This window comes from Lineus longissimus, chromosome 2 (genome assembly GCF_910592395.1).
Source record: "Lineus longissimus chromosome 2, tnLinLong1.2, whole genome shotgun sequence".
NCBI lineage: Eukaryota > Metazoa > Nemertea > Pilidiophora > Heteronemertea > Lineidae > Lineus > Lineus longissimus.
Window position 1 is genome coordinate 12725878 of NC_088309.1, and position 20672 is coordinate 12746549.

Consider the following 20672-nt stretch of genomic DNA (forward strand, 5'->3'; position numbering starts at 1 on the left):
TAACTGATGTTTATGTTTGAAAAGCTTTTTAAATCAAGCTCAAAAATAAATCGTTTCTGTGCCAATGACGTCACCAATGGCAGATTGGCACTTAAGTTCAAGTCGATTATCTTCTCTTCAAGAATCGATTCGAAGTTGTGAGCGACTAATGAAGCACATTGGATTACGAGTAAGAGCTTCAACATTTTTGTGAGCTGAAATTTGAGATTACAAACTTAAGAACTATGTACAAGTCAAAATTCTATTCAAAATATTGTTTATTCACATAATCGAATAATCTTTAAAGAACAATGTAATATATTTAACCCTGAATACATATAATAGTCAAGTGATTAAAAGTTGCCTCGAAACCATGAAAGACAATTTTATTTCGAGTATTTTCATTTAATACTGTCATGTTTGCTCAACCATTAAAATTGAGTCCTTCAGTCAGTGGAGTTCTTTTAATAGAGTAGGCCTACAGGTCTGCGCGGCCTAGAAACTAGATTTATTGATGCGGTTATTCCATGACTACCAACACAGGCCACCATTGTTTTTCAGATTCCAAAACTCTGGAGTAGACCAGAGACGCATGAAAATACCAATACAGACAGATAATACACACAGTACTAGTGTATGTACATTGTTTGTAGGTTGCATATAAATTGATTGAGGTCTATTTGATTGCTCACTGATTGATCAATTCTGGTATTTTCATGCACATCTGACCATTGATCAATTCTGGTATTTTCATGCACATCTGACCATATGGTGTAACGGAAGTCGGTGTTGGCGGACGGAATATCCTTTGAACTGTTCAAAGTATACTACAAAGGAGCATTAGAGGATGGGCTTCTTTGGCCTTTTAAAGGGTGAAATCGCCCACTTGCCAAGAACATATATATCCTAATTACTGTAACGTATGGGCTTTCACCCCCCAGGTTCAACACTCAGTGACAACACATTTATATCCTTTATATTAATGATTAATGTTAATGATTAGTTTAGAAAATACACTTCTTTGTTTCTTTGTAAGTCATTCTAAAAATAAATGAAGTCAAGAACATATATATCCTAATTACTGTAACGTATGGGCTTTCACCCCCCAGGTTCAACACTCAGTGACAACACATTTATATCCTTTATATTAATGATTAATGTTAATGATTAGTTTAGAAAATACACTTCTTTGTTTCTTTGTAAGTCATTCTAAAAATAAATGAATGAATAATTATGGAGTCAGTATTGTAGCGAAATATCCCTGGGATACTCAATGGGGCTTGTTGCATTCATCCTAAAGAAATCAGTGTGTGCAGGGACACGGAAGCGAACTCTAACTTATGATTTCCTCTTGATGGTTGCATCAAACATTCCTAGTAAAATTGCAACACATAATATGTAATGCCGCTGTACAATCTCTACATGCCAACCTATCACCTTCCAAATGAGTCAAATATTGCCAAAAATAATTATTTTCCGAAAAGGTCTAGCAATGATTGTGCTGTAACATTTTTCTCTCTAACAACACTTAACTATAACCAAGTATAGACTAATCCATACTTGACATACATTACACTGTAGCCAACTGAACATATAAACTGCGTAGTACATTTCACCAATTCAGAGTCCAAAATAAAGAAATTCAGAAATCGCACCGAAATTACTAAAAAACACCACAAGCAGGCCTATTTTGTTGGGGATGAGAATTATTACTTTTAACTGGGTCAATACAGCCTCATCGTTCCCTTTTAGTTCTGAACACTTAGAGTAGAGGCGCTGCCTCTCTATTAAAAACATGTGAACTTTCACATAGTGGCGTTTTGATTGACTCACTGTGTCACATTTATTCACTTATTTTCATGCTCTATATAAGGGCGTTACGGGGTTCTCCCTAGGGGTCACCTAAGTTCGAGTTGACATTTCCGATTTTTCACAGCTAGAAAATACGCCAACTACCGAATTACCTCACACTTTTACGTCTCAAACCCACATCAAAGGTTAAATCAAAATTAGTAGACCTATCTAAAACGCAGTTTCACCAATTTTGACACCTTCCTACCATTTTTCCAGCCCATTTCTTTCGGGCTTCGCACTGCCGCACTACACACACTGTCTGCAATGCATTGTAGATGTGCACAAACAACACGTGCTTCACTGCATAAAATTACCCATCAATGCCCACTCTCCCTACTGAGGCGAAGGCAGTTCCTGCCCAGATGGAAATCACCAACACTGCCAGTCTGAAGAGAGGACGCCCCCACCAAGCCAGTATAGAAGAAGAGCTCAATGATTCCTTCCTACACAATCTACCACTTGGTAAAAAAGGCAAAGGTCAGCAAAGCCCTTCATCTTCCAGATCCACCTCACCCGTCAATACTACCAGCCATAGACCAGCCCCACTCTTCGTGGAAACAAAGAACCCTGTGTCGATATTAGTGTTTGACAAAGCCCTGAAGAACATCGACAAGGTCAACTTTAACCATATCATCAGGCTGAAACACAATCTTTTCCAATTGTTCCCAAATGACATTGCAGACTACAATAGAGCGCTCAAACACTGGGGAGAAAACATCATCCCCGGTTCTAGCATCAACCACCCTAGAACGCCAGTCCGGGATCAACACCGTACAAAAGAAGTCAACGTGAAAAATACCCAGATGTTAGCCAGGCTACCAGGATCATATCAAGGAGCACAAACACAGCGACGACACCACAGCCACCAACATCCTAACCCACAAGCTCAAGATAGGTCATCTTACCTTCCCAACAGAGCTCCAGTGTCCCAAAGCCAAAGCATTACGATGCTACAACTGTCAAGTATTACACCACATTGCCTCTGACTGCACTAACCCATCAAAGTGTGCTGACTGCTCAGGTAAACACAAGACCACAGAATGCAACACCCAACAGCCCAAATGCGCCAACTGTGATGGAAGCCACCCAGCATACAGCAAAGACTGCCCAGCCTGGGGTGTATACAAAACCAAGACCTAAGACATAAGACCTAAGACCTAAGATCCCCGAAGTACAAAACTAAGACCCAGGTACAAAACTAAGATCCCCCGAGGTACAAAACTAAGACCCGGGGAGGCCAATTCCAAACTAAAATTTTGAAGAAAAATATCAGAGTCTTAGTTTCGTACATCAGGGGATCTTAGTTTTGTACATACAAAACTAAGACCCCTCGAGGTACAAAACTAAGACTCATGATGAGAAACTTCCATCGGGATATTTGGTAGAGGCAGACCTTCAAGAGTCCCAAGAAGAAACTTTGCAAAGTCTTCATCAAACTGATAATCATATTCCTTCCTTCTCTGCCTATATTGCAATAACGTTGTTTGACTCGGTTAGTATGTAATTGATGGATAAGAAAACGTTCATATTTTACTCGTTCCAACTCTTCCGATGGCGGCGCTCCTCCGAATGACTCAAAGGAGTATTGAACCGGTTTCGCCACTTTTTGTGGAGCTGGATGGAGGCCGTATATGCTAGAGTATATGCTAGAGTGATGACCGGTCGTGCCTGCATAGTGCATATGGAGATATTATTGAGATGGAGCAACTGCATGCATCTCAAAGGTGATATTACTGCATCAAAATGAATTCGAAAGAGGGGCAGAATTTGGAAAGAAATCATGGGTCTTAGTTTTGTACCTCGAGGGGTCTTAGTTTTGTACGTACAAAAACTAAGATCCCCTGATGTACAAAAACTAAGACTCTGATATTTTTCTTCAAAATTTTAGTTTGGAATTGGGTCTTAGTTTTGTACCTCGGGGGATCTTAGTTTTGTACGTACAAAACTAAGATCCCCTGACGTACAAAACTAAGACTCTGATATTTTTCTTCAAAATTTTAGTTTGGAATTGGGTCTTAGTTTTGTCCCTCGGGGGATCTTAGTTTTGTACGTACAAAACTAAGATCCCCTGATGTTCAAAACTAGGACTCTGATATTTTTCTTCAAAATTTTAGTTTGGAATTGGCCTCCCCGGGTCTTAGTTTTGTACCTCGGGATCTTAGTTTTGTACCTGGGTCTTAGTTTTGTACTTCGGGGATCTTAGGTCTTAGGTCTTATGTCTTAGGTCTTGGTTTTGTTTACCCCCCTAAGCCTGGTTAGCTGCGGCCAACAAAGTCAAAGAAAATCTCCTGATCAAGCCCAATCTTAAGTGCTTAAGGATCCATCCCTTGGATTGTGATTGTAGCAAAAACTACCAGGGCGATTTTTCTAAAACTTGCATGGATGACACCACTGCCCAAAACATTAGTTATGGAAAAACAATGAATTGAAAATAACCTAATTGATTTCTTTTGTCTTGCTTCAAAACCAAAAACGAAGGTGGGTGGCTGTATCGGCCTGTCTAGTAACCATTCAGTTGGTTTACAGTTTTCAAATGCACTACCAAAGGTTATGTTGCTTATGAAGCACTTGGGAAATCACTTTCAATGCAGTCTTTGCCAACATCATGGCCGGGAGTTCAGCTCAGACAATGCCCACACAAGAGTATACACATTATAAAGGTCAATGTATATTTATTAGGCTCAGATTTAGCTCTATTGCTCTGCTGTCACAAAACTTGCTGGTTCATCTTAATACAGTGATGTCACAGAGAATCACTAGGGTTCGGTGTCAAATGATATGGTTTCCAAGGAGACGGGTGATGCTTTTTTATCTGGAGACTTGGACAAGAAGTCATTAGGTATTCTATATTAAATAATGAATGAACGTGCTTCCTGCAGATAGTTCATTAGCTATCAATTGGCAACCTGATCATTAGCCATTGCCAAGGTAACGCTAATGCTAACTCACCTGACTTGTTAAACAAGAGGCTCAAGGGCCTGGTGCTCAGCTGAAATATATGGGTACAATGTACAAAAGATGGAAAGTACCTGGTAGGTTTCTTTCAACTTCACTTTGGTTAACATATTGATATGCCTATATCACGCATATATACAAAAGTAAAAAGACTCTTGGACAAATAATGACAAAACGTGCCACTTGATTAGATACACCAACCATTTAGTTACTCTAGTGTAATGAAATGTCTTTTGTGCAGCATATCACGTGTCTTGAGGCATGGACATTTATTGGGGTTTCATGGCCTCACTTCGTCTGGTTTTTTGCCCCAAAAATTTGTTCATTGGAAAACCAAAAGAAGTTTTGTAATCGACCAAAATAAAAACAGTGAAAAAGAGTTTTTTAGAAGTTTTGCATTAATCATCATTACCGGCGTCGTAACCCTATTGGATTTTTGCCGGAGGTATGGAGTCCACTATAGGCTATTGTCCACCTATGTGGGATCGTTTACTTGCCCTGGCATAGACACTCAGGTACAAGGGACCACGGCTTTTAGTCTCATCCGACAGACCCTCGACTATTTCATACGTTAATGTACGTGTTGTGAAGAGCCAGGAATTTTAGTTCCTTGAAAGCCACGCTGGTTCATCCAGAAATACAATCCTGGGTTCTCCCCGGGATCGAACCCGGGCCCTATTGCGTGGTAGCCAGCAGTGTTAACCACTAGGTTATGAGGCATGAATCGCAAAATCCAACGGCATGAAAATGTGGTAGTTTACAATATTCAGTCCTAGCTAGAATATCTGGTAATTATCTGGGTCACAGCTACATGTGAAATAGAATGTGAACATTCACACAATTGATCAGCAAATTCCTATTTATTCAATTGCTATTATTAACCTTTTTTAGCTTCGCTTGCAAATTTTAATAGCCAGCGTAGCTTATCACATACCGTCTACTAATGCAAGCATAGTTCCCAAATAATTGAGTTGTCCATGTAATTTTATCTAGGGGGATTGTAAATATTCTGCACTAATTGTAGGATGCTTTTTAGCCATGATACTATCTGTAATTTTGATGTGGTTAGGAAAATTTTAACGTCAACAATCCAATGCCGCCTCCGGAAATTCCCGAACTAAGGCATGATGACGAGGATTGGTCATGTGATCTCCTGTCAAAATGGTGTATCGTTCAATTCCTGGAAATATTTTGGGGTAAACTTCATCTTAATTCACTACTTTATCGACGTAATATCTTATTCAAAGCCAGGTACAGTGGAACCCCGGTTGGCGACCACCCCGGTAACGCGACCACCCTGCTAACGCGACCACGATTCTCCGGTCCCGAATGGTTCCCTCTCTAATTACCATTAAGAGACCCCCGCTAAGACGACCACCCCGGTACCCCGACCGCGACCACTGGCTTGGCCGGTACCAAACTGAAAATCAACCCCGCTAACCCGACCACCAGGCCTAATTGCCGTAATCGGTCGCGACCGCGGCATAGTAATTAGCACCTCGCTGCCAAGCTTTGTTGAGACGGGGACAATGGCCATGGAAATACATATGAAAACAAAAAATACAATGTGATTTTGCAGGTATGATCAATTGTATAAGTGTAAATGAATAAATAAACTTTCCTTTTCTAACGTTTTCATGGTTTGTTTTCATTACTGAGCCAGTTCAGTACCAGACATGCGCACTCAGCAGCAGCAAAATCATGTGATTTGCGTGATTTGCATATGAACTTATAATAAACGGCGGGTAGTTTGAAGACCACACTTATGACAATAACAAGCTTGCGAGACGTTTGAATGTTTTATGATATGGAGAACTTTGTTGATTTACTACAGTATCATTTTATATTTCTTTAAATATTTTGACTGAAAATAGATTTGATTAAAACTGTAGCATTACTCAACTCATCATTCACGTGGAATCATACGACTAGTTTACTTCAATCGTCACAAACAGTCGGGTACATGGAGGATGATTCACCAAATTGCCCGCAAATGCGTCACGTCGGGCAGATAATGAAACTTTGTGGATAAAATGAGTTACAAAATTACCTTTTCTAACTCATTCTGAGAATGTAACATGTAATTTTATCGACGAACTGTTCTTGCGAGGCATGATAACAAAACTTTGGAGCGTGCATCATCTCAATCAGGCAGCGTTGCTATGGTAGTACAGCGTACACACGCCATGCAGTCGGCAATTTTGGCGGGAAAAATAATCATGTATTTCGTCTGGGGATTCCCAACCTCGCTAACACGACCACCCCGGTAACACGACCACTCTGACCACGGTCCCATGAGTGGTCGTGTTACCGGGGTTCCACTGTACTTTGATTATTATTAGTTTAGGAACGTAACCAGTGTTTTGTCATATCTTTATTTAGTGATATTTGTCTGCATTTTGACGGCTTTGATTAGTTAAAGTATGTATAACATCCTCATCAAGCATATCTCTCCGCCACCCCCCAAGCGAAGCTCCCAGGCCAACAGGCAGGCCTCTAGTACTGGAATAAAATTTTTGATTAATGTGGAAACGTTTTGTAAAATGACTTCCACCAACCAAATAACCACAGTTATACTATTCATCTATAAATGTATAGATACATATCATAATTATTAAAGATCCATGAGCCAGCAATAGCCATCAGTATTTATCATTTGCAAATTTCAGTTGGCTGTAATAATGGTGTCACACAGCGCAGAAAATCGGGGGACATTGATGGTTCAGTAGACCCTTAATCCAAGATCCATCCCATTTAGGCAATTTGTTTTTTCTATAATAATTTTATTCTTTCCCCATCCATAATGTTATGTCATCACTATTAAACTACTGGTATCTGTTTAATTTTCCAAACTATAATATTCAAATCCAGCTTCTACAATTATTATTGCTCCAATGTTCTACAGATCTAACTGCCAAAAAAAGATAAGAATATAGTACACAATGACATCACCGGTTTTCAGATTAACCATTTGATGGATCTTTGGATGCAACAAGTTAAACAACTATATCTTCTACAACACAGTAAGTGCCAGTACAAAAAGCAATAATTTAAATAATAAAAAAAGTTTTTCAAGAAATATGAAAAGCTATCACAGGTAGAGCACCACTCATCTCATTTCAAATTTGGACACTCTCCCCATTGTTGATCAAACAATAACATGTCCTTCAAGTTCAGACATAAGCGTGTACGTTAACTCTTTGAGACTTTTGAACGGCATAAGTCGTTTGGGGAAATCAGGCACCAGTAACGTTGAACGACCTATGCCGTTTGCATACATTACTTTCTACACACGGTTTAGCTGTGCTCAGCACCGTCTGGAATCAACCCGAGAGACATCTACAGTCATTCTAGATTACTAACAGCTTTCCAATATTTTTTCTTACTATGGGCGGGTGATGGTTGGGTGTATATGGTGGTGATAGCTAGCAGACGTTTTTCCGCCAAAATGTTAGGTCAGCTGAGAGTTCTAGGAACATTTTCTGTGTTGTTTTTATGACTTTTTGTGGCTTTCTAGGAGAATCATAGTGGAATGCCTAGTTCTGCCATTATTTCAGAATTCGGTGAGGGGTGAAAACTATATTTCTTTTAAAAAATACTGTAAATCAAATGGTTTACCTTAATTGGAATGCTACAAAGCAAAGAATAGAACTCAGAAAGACCTTTCAGGAGATATACAATGCAAGTAGCTATGATGGTTGGTTTTATTTTTTTATTTTTGTTGAAAATAGTGTTTTTCAAGAAAAATCGCACGTTCTTGGTATTGTGACAGAAAAAAATGACGATATCTCAAAGAGTTAATGTACAGGTACAGAATATTGACAAACCTAAAAAGAAACCTTCAGTAAGAGTTTTAAACCAATAAAATTTACTGGAAACCTGACTGATATACATGCTCAAAACAACTTATTGCCCATTATCAGAAACGCCAGTGCTCTAGAGCAGTAGCCAGTAGGCCTAAGTCAAGGGTGGTTGTTAAACAGCAATTCCTTCAAATAGTTTGATGGAACACCCTGAGATAAGGTTGTCTATTACCCAAAATCTATCAGAAAACATGGCAAATCAGATCAGTAATGAGCAAAAGAGATGATGACAGAATGGACCATACACAAATTCACTCATTTGTTACCACTGGAAAATAAAATCAGGATTTTTTGCTGTTATTTGATCTTTGTGTCTTTTCCATTTAGACAGTAGGTCAAATCCAATGACTGATAGAAAAGACGCCTTAATATTTGATGTTTTCCATAAAATCATGTAAGACCTTACCAACCATTGACTAACCAAACACTGCCAGGGTGAGGATAAAATATAAGCCAGCCTAGGTTTTGGCCGAAATGACAGCCCCATTCGACCTTTGTTTGGTAAGACAACCAATACAGACAGTGAGGTAAAACACCTTAAACTCGATACATTTCAGGCATAGTCCATCGTGAATCTGCTTTTGATACATTTTATATCAACAAGAGGTTTACGGTCTCACAAAAACCTCTGCGGTCAAATTGAGGGCAATACATTATCCATTTTTAAAAATTAAACATTGTAACTAGGGTGTTTTTGAATGACTCACAATGACAATGAAAAGGGAAGACAGCCCGTCGTACTTCTCTTTATATTGGCGGAAAATGGGGGATTGACTTGCTTATATGCGCCCATGAAATGACACAGAGAGAAGTTGGACAGATGCACAAAAACATGTTATAGCAATAACTAATTTTCACAGCTTTAGCTTTCGTGTTAAGTTCCAGGCCACTGTTTTATAAATTGTCCATATACGGCAAAGGACACTGCAGTATGATATAGACTCACCCTACTGGGGAGCCAAAAAGAGTCACAGTACCTCAGGTGGGGTGATCAAGTGTGCTCTATGTACAGTCTAGCTCATATTAATATCAACAAATTCCACCAAAAATCACTAGTGTTGTTAAGGCTTTCTTGGCTATTTCCATGTTAATATCTTATCTTTGCTTTGAGCTATCATTATTTTTTCTGCAAAAATATCAACATGCAATAGATGCTATTTCTATTGAACTTTGAAATCTGCCCCAAAACTTCCACCACCACGACATGCAGTGTGTCAGGTTATACATGTAGGGTCCTGTGTTAACAAGCAAAGACACATTTTAATAGGTTATTCCTTTTAGTATTCGAATTTTTGCACAACAATTATTCAAACCTCATTCAATAAAGGAGGGACATAATTATCCCATTCACTCCCATGGCTATTGAATAGATGTTATTAGCAAGAATCAAAAATAATATTGTTTGTTAAATCTTGCTGGTAGTGTATAATTCTGTGGAAATAATTGTGTGTGTGACCAGTTCCTTGGGAGGGTAGCCGTGGTCCGAGCTTACAGTGTAGTGGGACAGTGTCAGAAGTCACCACAAACAGGAATTGCCCAGGGTTGATATTCAACCAGAAAAAGTATGTTATTTCAGAAGCAGTGTAAGATATCAACATAAAAACACCCAAGGCTATCTTATTTTTTGCTGTACTACAACACCATTGCTTTTTCCGGTAGGTGGTTTCCTTCCTTGTGTAGTGATGGCATCACTGTACTTCCGCCCAAATAGAAACTTTTTCTGTGTGAAGAAGGGATTTCATCCCTGCCGTTTGCGAAGGCATGTTTAGGTCTCTTTGTGTGTTAACCAACGCTGGTCACAGATGTAAATATGGAATAATATGTACAGACAACACTGAAACCAAGCTTAGACGATTTTGTGGCTGCAAGTTGGCCCTAATCGAGTTGAATAGAGCAGCGTCAATGACAACGTGTTCGACAATCCATTTGGTTCGTATTAACAATAGATGGCGCTGGATGACGGAGGCTCGGTGTAGAAGAAGCTCTGGTCTTGAGCTCATTTCCTCTGTGTTTGGTAATGTTGATTCAATACCTGTTTAAACAATATAATATCATGTATCTGAGATGTATCCTTTGGCAGTGCACTGGTTCCTTCTACCTTTTGAAGTTATTTTACATGTTCGTCATGGTTTGTATCTTTCAGTTTTACGTGATCTGTGTGATCTGTGTGATCTGTTGGACTGTATGTAACGACTAACGTCGATATGGATGGATGAGAGGCAATAAACTCGATAGACAGAAGATAAGATAATTGTTCTTTCACTGCTCCCACAACAATAATGCCATCATCATGATCATACAGACAACAACATTTGTGACAACCTTGTGCAAACCGCATTGAAAACAGTTGACTAGTTAAGAAGATATCATAAGTTGTAGGTGTTGATATTAATATGAGCTAGACTGTACTTTAATTCAGACCTTTTTTGATGAGTCTTACAAATTTCATGGTTATCTTAAGCATACTGCAGCCATAATGCTGAAATTTACACAAGATATTTACATTACATTTTAGATATTTTCTGTGCGTGTATTTCTCAGATCTACACCTCCAAAGACAGGCTGTTCTGTTGTGAATAACCTGATACATACTGTATGTCAACACTACACTTTCCAAAAGCATGATAAGCAGATAACATTATAGCTGCGCTTACACCACGAAATATTGGTGGACCAATTGCATGTACACCACCACATTGCCGCGACAAATTGGTTCGGCAATCCATTGCCGATACAAATCGCCGGGCGAATTTGTCCCACCACGCTTGATGGTCCAAATTCGCCCGGCTTGTTAAGAGCTCGGCTTTGCCGTGGTGTACGCGCAAATGGATCGGCAATTAGCTAGTTAGATGGTTCGGCTCCAGGCAGCGCTTTCGAAATGGCGCTTTCTGCTTATTGTTTGCGTGCCATCTGTTGCCGGATTTTATAAAGCTGCAGCGCTAGGGTACGCGTTGGTGGATTTTCGATGGTGCGGCATTGGTTCGCGAACCAAGATTGGTTGTCCATTTTCAGGTGGTGTACGTGCGGCTATTGTGTACACCATGACTGAGAATCAGTTGTATTCCACTGTTTCGTGGTGTTAAGACATACTATTCACTGTAAAAATTGATATGTCATTGCATCATTGACCCAATAAATACAGTTTTAACCCATTTATCTTGTGGTTAGTGAATAGTTAAGCAGGAGTTTCGAACTTAATTTTCACTAACAAATTCCCATCTTCTCTATTTTTTGATTAGTGGTCAGGAGTTCTTTTCAAGAAACATATCATATCAATAGAAATTTAAAAGTAAGTAAGCATTTATAAACTAGCAAAACATGTAGAACTATTCTGATTTTAATTATCAAGTTTTCTTTAGATGAAACAGCCAAGGGCCATTGTGCTAACCGTATAGATATTTGGTGGTTAGGAATCCATCCTGGTTAAGAAACATGCTTCATGTATAGTATATAGGTCAAACCAAAGTTGGTATGACATGTGATGTATCGTTGCTTGGTGTACTTACCATAAAAATATCATTGAAAACAAGTCACTAACTAGACATAACGCGATTCGTGTGAATCGCAATGTATGCCCCCGCTGAGTGGGCATATTTTTAATGTTGGGTAGGTTAAAGGAAATGAATTTTAAGTGCTTATACTGGTAGTAATCTGCTTACTGTATTTATGCGCAATTTAGCGCACTGCACGCGGTAATTGAGGGTGCAGTTAAATTCAATTGTAAGCGCAGTTTAAGCGCAGTGCGCTAATAATTGAACAAAAATGTTCTTGATGTGCGTGTTGATTGGTGGCAGGAGAGGGGTCATTCCACCTGGAATGAACAGCAGTTGTGTGTTTTGCTGCTTAAAAGTGTCTTTCTCTTCGTCTTTCATGTGGCAGTGCGCAGTATTCAGAGTTAACATGCTAGAGTACTAGCGGGGTTAAACATGGAAGCATGCAGCACGGGACTGTGACAGTTTGTTCACGTATTCTTCCAGCATGTTATTAGAAGTCATGCAGCCTCCCTTCGATGCAGTGACGATGACATCTCCGAAAAGTATTAGCACATGCGTTTATAATCGGGCAAAGTGAAGGCTGAAAATATACCCTAAAACAAGCGATTTTTGTTTATAAGCACATGTACTAAAATGCGCATAAATACGGTATGTAGTGTGACAAGTTTTCATCAACCAGTCATGAAAGGACTGATGATGGGCATCGTATTTGGATTTGGATATATGGATTTTGGGTCGGGCCCAAAATCAATAGGGCACCTCCCCTTCACTAGAACATCACACCACAGAAGTTTCAGGTTTATCACTCACTCGGTTCTCAAGTTATGGGGCGGAATAAAACAAACAAAGATGGCCGCCTGGCGGTCATGATGGATTTTAGGTCGGGCCCAAAATTGATAGCGCACCTCCCCTACACTAGAGCATCACACCACAGAAGTTTCAGGTTTATCACTCACTCGGTTCTCAAGTTATGGCGGAGAATGCGAAAAATAAAGATGGCCGCCTAGCGGCCATGATGGATTTTAGTTCGGGCCCAGAATCGATAGGGCGCCTCCCCTACACTAGAGCATCACACCACAGATGTTTCAGGTTTATCACTCACTCAGTTCTATAGTTAGGCGGCGGAATGCAAATGAAATGGCCAGGGCCATTGTGCTCACCTCATGTGGAGGAAAGATGGATAAAGAGCATGGTCTTGTGTCATGTAGTGTTAGGTTTGATGTAGGTCCAAGCAATTACAATTTCCCCAAAATGGCCAATTTACAGTACATTCGACCTCTGTGACCTTGAAAAGTAGGTCAAATCAAAGAAGACCCGGGTGACACATTGAATGGTTGTTAGAATTAGATGTACCTATGATATAAAATTGGTGCCAATCGGGCAAGTCATTACTAGGAATAATGGCATTTTGAAGAATTTAGGATTTGGCCCCCTCCCTGGAGGCCAAACGGCAAATCAGATCGCACCAAACTTCGGTACCTGAGATCACCTGACCAAGGGGTACATGCGTACTTAATTTGTGATCAATAGTCATTGCAGTTAAGAAACGTGCCATTGTTACGGCCTTACGGCGAATTTACGCCATTTGACCTCTGTGACCTTGACAAGAAGGTCAAATTAAAAACCTGTGTGACATATACTGTATGGTGGTTAGATGTACCCATGATATCAAATTGGTGGCAATCGGGCAAGAAGTTAAGGAATAATCACATTTTTAAGGTTTTTGGATTTTGCCCCCTGGTGGTCAAGTGGTGAATCATATTGGACCAAACTTCGGTCCCTGAGATCAGCTGACTAAGGGGTAAATGTGTACCAAATTTGGTATCAATAGTCATTGCAGTTTAGAAACGTGCCATCGTTACATCCTAACGGCCAATTTACACCATTTGACCTCTGTGACCTTGAAAAGGAGGTCAAATCAAAAACCCGGAGGATATATGATGCACCTTTGCTAGAAGTACCTACCATATTTTTTTCAAAATTTCCCGACTACTATTGAGGGAGATATTGCATATTTTCACTTTTAACGTTTGGCCCCCTGGTGGCCAAACCATGAAACGAATCGGACCGAAACTTGGTCTCCCAGGTGTCATTACATAAGGGTACATGTGTACCAAGTTTCAACTCAATAGCTCTAACAGTTACGAAACGTGCCCTGCTAACGGACGACGGACGACGACGACGACGACGACGACGACGACGACGACGACGACGACGACGACGACGACGACGGACGACGGACGCCACGGTATGGGATAAGCTCACCTCTGCTAAGAGGTGAGCTAAAAACCAATATGGTGGCCTGGCAGACATCTTGGATTTGAGCTGAGGCCCAAAATCAATAGGGAACCTTCCGAGACCCTAGGCCTTCACACCATAAAAATTTCAAGTCTACCGGACAAGCGGTTCCTGAGTTATAGAGCGGAATAGAGTGCGGACGCGGACGCGGAAACCAGCCAAGAACATAATGCCCCCATCTCAACTTCGTTGAGCGGGCGGGGCATAATAAGCGAGATATTGCACTTTTTACCTTTTTTTAGTTTTGGGCTCCTGGTGGCCAAGTCGAGAATGAGATCGGATCGAAATTCGGTGTCTGAGGTTACATGACGTAGGGATTCATGTGTACAGAACCCAACCGACCAAACGATTGCATGAAACTATTGAATCTAATGAAAAGGCCAGGGGCCATTGCTAAATGTATAGTTATGAATAGTGTACAGGTCAAATCAGAATCATTATGTCATGTGATGCCTCTTTGCTTGGAGTACCTACCATAAAAAATTATTGAAGACAAGTCACTAATAAGTGAAACATTGCACTTTTTACCTATTAGTTTGGGCCATTTTGAAAATGGAATTTAGAGCAATTAGAACGTAACCAGCAACCTGGTAAAGTGCGTAAGAATAGAGTGAAGAATGTCGGAACCTTGACAAAAGCTGAGGATCAAGTCCATGAATGGATTTTGGAGCAGAGGGGGAAACGCCTCCCAGTGGCTGTACAGGACATTCAGGAGAAAGCGTTAGAGTTGTTTGCAGCCTGGTGGGACGATCTCACCGAAGAGAGTTCCAAGCTGGATGGGTCAATTACTTTATGAAGAGAAATAACATTTCATATCGCAAAGTCTAATAAGGACACCACAACCCTTCCCGCTGATGCGGCTGCTTGAGTGAAAGTGTTTCGGAACGAAGTTGCAGACACCATTGAAGGGATGGATATTGAATTTCGTTTTTTGTTTACTATGGATGAAACATTCCTATTGTTTGACTGTCGCCCTCTTTATACATGCAATCCGAAAGGTGCCAGGTCTGTTGATGTCAGGACGTCCAGGTCACAACGCTGCGAGCTACTTTTGCTTCTGGTTGACCGACATCGGGTCCACAGAACTGAACAGTTTGGATTGAGCATCACATAGATGGGGGATATTATTGACTTCATTCCGGTCGGCTGCACATCACTCGTACAGCCACTTGACGTCGCAGTCATGAAAGCCTTCAAGAACAACGCAAAAACACAATGGAAATCATGGAAAGTACGACACACGGATGACGATGGCATGTGTCGTCCAGTACAACTGTTGGATGTGGTAAACATTGTTAGCAATGCCTGGGAATCCGTGGAACCCCGAGTAATTCTTAACAGCTTTGAAGCATCCTTCCGAACACAGGAAACTGACAATGGGCCAGCAATGGGTGACGACGACGACGAGGAAGAGGATGGACTTGACTTTGTAGACATGGACGACGAACTGATACAGGAGTAATTGTGACAGAACATCATGTATCACAATGAATTACGAACAGAATAAAGGGTTTCATTGGGTTAACAGGTCGTTGATATTTTTCTTAGTTTCTTACATTTTTAAAACCTGATAAATACAATCAAAATCATTAATTTTGCGACACCCGGTCTAAACAGTGTCTCTTTTCCAAGTCAGATGGTTACCACACACATCCCCAGGAGTTCAAATCGCCCTTAACGATGAATGGACCCATTCATTCCTGGCATAATTGAATTCATGTTAAATCCATGTTGATTTCATGAAAGCCATACCATGAATTCGATGGCAGGCCTACACGTTTATCATGCATGCATGCATCATACCCAAAATCATGTTCCCAACCAATGAGGTCTGACGAGAATTTTTATAGGCCTAACACCCCTAACCTAGATGAATATCCTTATGAATAAACATCATAAATGTGGCATTGGGCGGTATTATCAACCTGGTCTTATAGAGCCGAGTTGAGAGTATTTACACAAAGGCCAGACTGCATTGAGGATATGAGCGAATGATTGCACACTAAAACCCCGAGATTTTAAATCAAATAATTCCTGAATGGCATTACTTTACATCGCACACTAAAACCCTGAGATTTTAAATTAGATAATTCCTGAATGGCATTACTATACATCGTAAACTTTATGATATGCATATGAATAAATACATTATTATACCATATTATACCAAGACATACGACTCCATTAATAAAAGGAAAGATAAACTGATTAAAACGGACGGTGGGGTTTGCTTGACAGAAATTCAGACGGTTTGAATTGCGCCACTGTCGCGGTTCCGCAGGCGCAATACAATGGCGCACTGACGCAGTAAATTTGCGCGGGAACAGTTCAAAACACAATGTGACCTTGAAAATTAGGTCAAATTAAAAACCTGTATGATATGTGATGTATCCTTGCTAGGAGAACTTACCATAAAATTTTGATTGAAAACGAGTCACTCATAAGAGAGATATTCAACTTTTCAGGTTTCAACTTCTGGCCCCCTGGTGGCGAAGTCAAGAATCAGATTGGACCGAAATTCGGTGTCAGAGGTACATGACATAGGTAGTCCTGTGTACGAAATTTTAAGTTCATAGCATTAGCGGTTGAGAAACGTGCCATTGTTAGACTCAAACGGCCAACTTACAGCATTTGACCTCTGTGACCTTGAAAACTAGGTCAAATCAAAAACCCCTACAATTTGTGATGTATCCTTGCTAGGTGAACCTACCATAAAAAAATTCTCGTAAACGAGTCACTCATAAGAGTGATATCACACTTTTTAGGTTTCCACTTCGCCACCAGGGGGCCAAATAAAGAATCAGATCAGACCGACATTCACTGTCAGAGGTCACCTGACCTAGGGGGTCATGTGTACCAAGTTTAAAGTTCATAGCTTTAGCGGTTAAGAAACGTGCCAAAAGGATACGACGACGGACACAGCGGTGTTGTATAGACTCCCCTACGGTGAGCCAAAAAGGCTCAAAACCAAAATTTCATGTCATTCTCAAGAGCTAGTCTAAGGTTTACAAAACTGCCCCTCAAACAAACGATTTAGATCGCTGCTCTCTATGTAATGGTCATGGCCGGAATTGGTGATCTAAGCTATCTGTGATAAATATCAAAGCCAGAAATAAATCTTTCTGTAGCACATACAATAGCAGTGATCATAATTGCAGGTTGCAGCACATTCAGCACCCTCGGTTGCAGATTTACGCCACAGTTTAGGCCAAAAATACCCCTCTCCAGCCAGTTATGATTTCTGTGAAGGGTTCAACAAACTCCATCTTTCGGATGGTAAAGGAACCGACTCATTTCGGAGTTTTTTAAGCGGGTCAGCAGTGCTGAAAAGGGGTAATTTTGGTCAGTTTTTAACCAGAAAAATAAAATACAGCTGGGGGGCCGGAGTTAACTTGTCTCTGTTGAATCAGCAAGCTCCGGTCTTCTTGAGGGAGCTCTTGCAAAAACCTTTTTTTTCCTGGGGGATCAGAAAAGGGGTATTTGGGGAGTGAAACGTAGGTGCTGAAATCGTTAAGAAGGCAAATATGCCGAGCCTTTGATTCATCACCTTTTCAAAACTATGTCCATATCTGTATGACAACACCATATTCTGTTTTTTTCTTCTTGGGTGGTACCAACCTCATGTTAATCGATAATGATTATCACCTTTCCAGAAATGGGGCGCTGAGTGTCCGAAATAGTGATGTCATAAGGGGAAACTAGGCCTTATGGTGGAGGGACAAAGGAGATAGTCATGGTTGACCAACACACTTGAATGCCTTTAATGATGGACAAGGGGGAAAAAGTTAGTTCCAATGCAAGCCACCAATTTCGGGAAGCATGTATACACTCAGTATTTGTGTCTGACACCCCGTAAACATGGGCAACGCAAAGCAGAGCTAATCCCGATGAACGAGCATAGAATTTAAGATAGTATGATTGTGAAGTTATTAATCACCCCACTGCAGGAGAAATAATACAAGGCAACCCCACAGTAAAATGATACCAATCTGACCACTCATCTGCGAGTATTAAATGGCCTCATTTGATTGCACGTATGAAAGGACAGATGGACAAGGGTAAACCTACATCTCTACAGAACTGGTTGGGTGGGATAACTACAGAATTCATTAATTCAAGGCGGTGTCATAAAAATTCATTTCAAAGTCCTTGGCTCAGAAATACCATTAGAGCCATTCTCCCTTTTAAAGATGCATGTGTGTTGATACTCTGCTGCAAAATGCTGTACATGTAATCAATTTTTCTTGATCTCTTTTCTCCTTGATAAAAAGTCTGTATTGAGGAGTCGATAGAAGAGTACAATGTTCATGACGGTAATGATCGCCAATCCTGCACTGCCGATAGTATACATGACGAATGGTAGCAGGTCGCGGTTGATCACAATCCATCGAGTCATCCATGATAGGGTGGTGATACGGAATGCCACAAATGTAACTGAAAAAGAAGACAAGAGTCAGTTTTTCTGGGGCAAATATTTCATAAATAAGCAAATAACCATTTTGTAGTCTAGTTAATCCAATTGTGCTCAATTGGGAATCATTTAGTGGTGATGAAATGAGTAGGGAAATTATGAAGTTGACCTTTCTGACCTTGGAAACTAGGTGTAGGTCAAAATGTTAGCACAATGTCAAGCTTGATAAATCAATCAACTAGATATAACGCGATCGAGGCGAATCGCAATGTATGCCCCCGCTCTGTGGGCACCAGTGTCCACAGGCCTGTCACTAAACTGGTTTTGAAGTTATGGGGTGTATAGGAAAGATGGCCTCTTGCTGGCCATATTGAATTTCGGAGCGTGACCAAAATTGATAGGGAACCTCCCCCAATCCACGCTATTAAACCATAGAATTTAGAGATCAATCGGGATACCTGTTCCTGAGTTATAATCCGGAATGGGAAATCCAAGATGGCCTATTGGTGGACATATTGAATTTTGGAACGCGACCAAAATCGATAGGGACCCTTGCCCTATCCACCCCAATTCACTATAGAAATTCCAGATCAAGCTGCCACCGGTTCTTGAGTTATAGTCAGGAATAGATTGCGGCGGCGTTGGACTCGGAAACCAGCTGATGATAATGATGATGATGATGATAAAATGCCTTTTGCATATTGGCGTTTATGCGGCATGAAATCCAAATGTGGAGAAAGGTCTTTGATCTTCAACCAACAGCAGCGGGCGAGCCCATTTTTGATTAATTCATGATTAATACATAACAAGATGGCGGCCTGGGGGCCATATTGGATATCAGATGGGGCCAGAAAATTATACAGCACCTCCCTTACCCTAGGTGATCATACCACAAAAATATCAGCTCTCTCACACTAGTGCTTCTGGGGTTATAGGTCGGAATGCTAAATATTCAAGATGCCAACTCACGGCCATCTTGGATTTCGGGTTGCGCCCAAAATCAGTAGGGAAACTCCCCTACCATAGGCCATTACACCACAAAAGCCTGAAGTCTGTCGGACATGTGGTTCTTCAATTAACGAGCGGAATGCAAAAATCTAAGATGACGGCTGGCGGCCATATTGGATTTTTGAATGCACCCAAAATCGATAGGGAACCTCCCCTACCAAAGAGCATTACACCACAAAAGTTTGAAGTATGTCGGACCTCTAGTTCTTCAGTTAACGATCGGAATACAAAAATCTAAGTTGGCGGCTGGTGGCCATATTGGATTCTGGATCGCGCCCAAAATCAGTAGGGAACCTCCCCTACCATAGACCATTACACCACTAAAGTTTGAAGTCTGTCGGACCTCTCGTTCTTCAGTTAACGAGTGGAATGCAAAAACCTAGGATGGCGGTTGGCGGCCATATTGGATTTTGGAACAGGCCCAAAATCGCTAGGGAACCTCCCCTACCACAAACCATTCCACCACAAAAGTTTGAAGTCTGTCGGACCTCTAGTTCTTCAGTTAACGAGCAGAATGCGAAAACCTAAGATGGCGGCTGGCGGCCATATTGGATTTTGGACCGCGCCCAAAATCAATTGGCACTCTTTGAGACACTAGGCCTACACCCCCTAAAAATTTCTAGTCAGCAGAACAAGGGGTTCTTGGGTTATAGTCCAGAATTAAGTGCGGCGGCCGGATACCACCAAGTACACGTACATAATGCCCCGACTATGGCGGGGGCATAATGACATACATTTGAAGATCACACAGTGACGGTGTCTTGATATATGACTGACATTGAGTTTTATGACCTGGCCTACTTACAGCTG

At 40.8% G+C, this 20672-nt stretch overlaps 1 protein-coding gene across 1 annotated transcript in view; it reads right to left on the minus strand.

The window, feature by feature from the left end:
• Positions 1 to 309: 309 nt before the first annotated feature.
• The window catches only part of LOC135482646 (TLC domain-containing protein 2-like), a 93707-nt gene continuing 73344 nt past the window's right edge, over positions 310 to 20672 (minus strand). Inside the window, exon 5 of the mRNA XM_064762890.1 lies at positions 310 to 18877. Coding sequence (XP_064618960.1) covers positions 18678 to 18877 — 200 coding nt within the window. The 3' untranslated portion in view covers positions 310 to 18677. The remainder of the gene's footprint in view (positions 18878 to 20672) is intronic.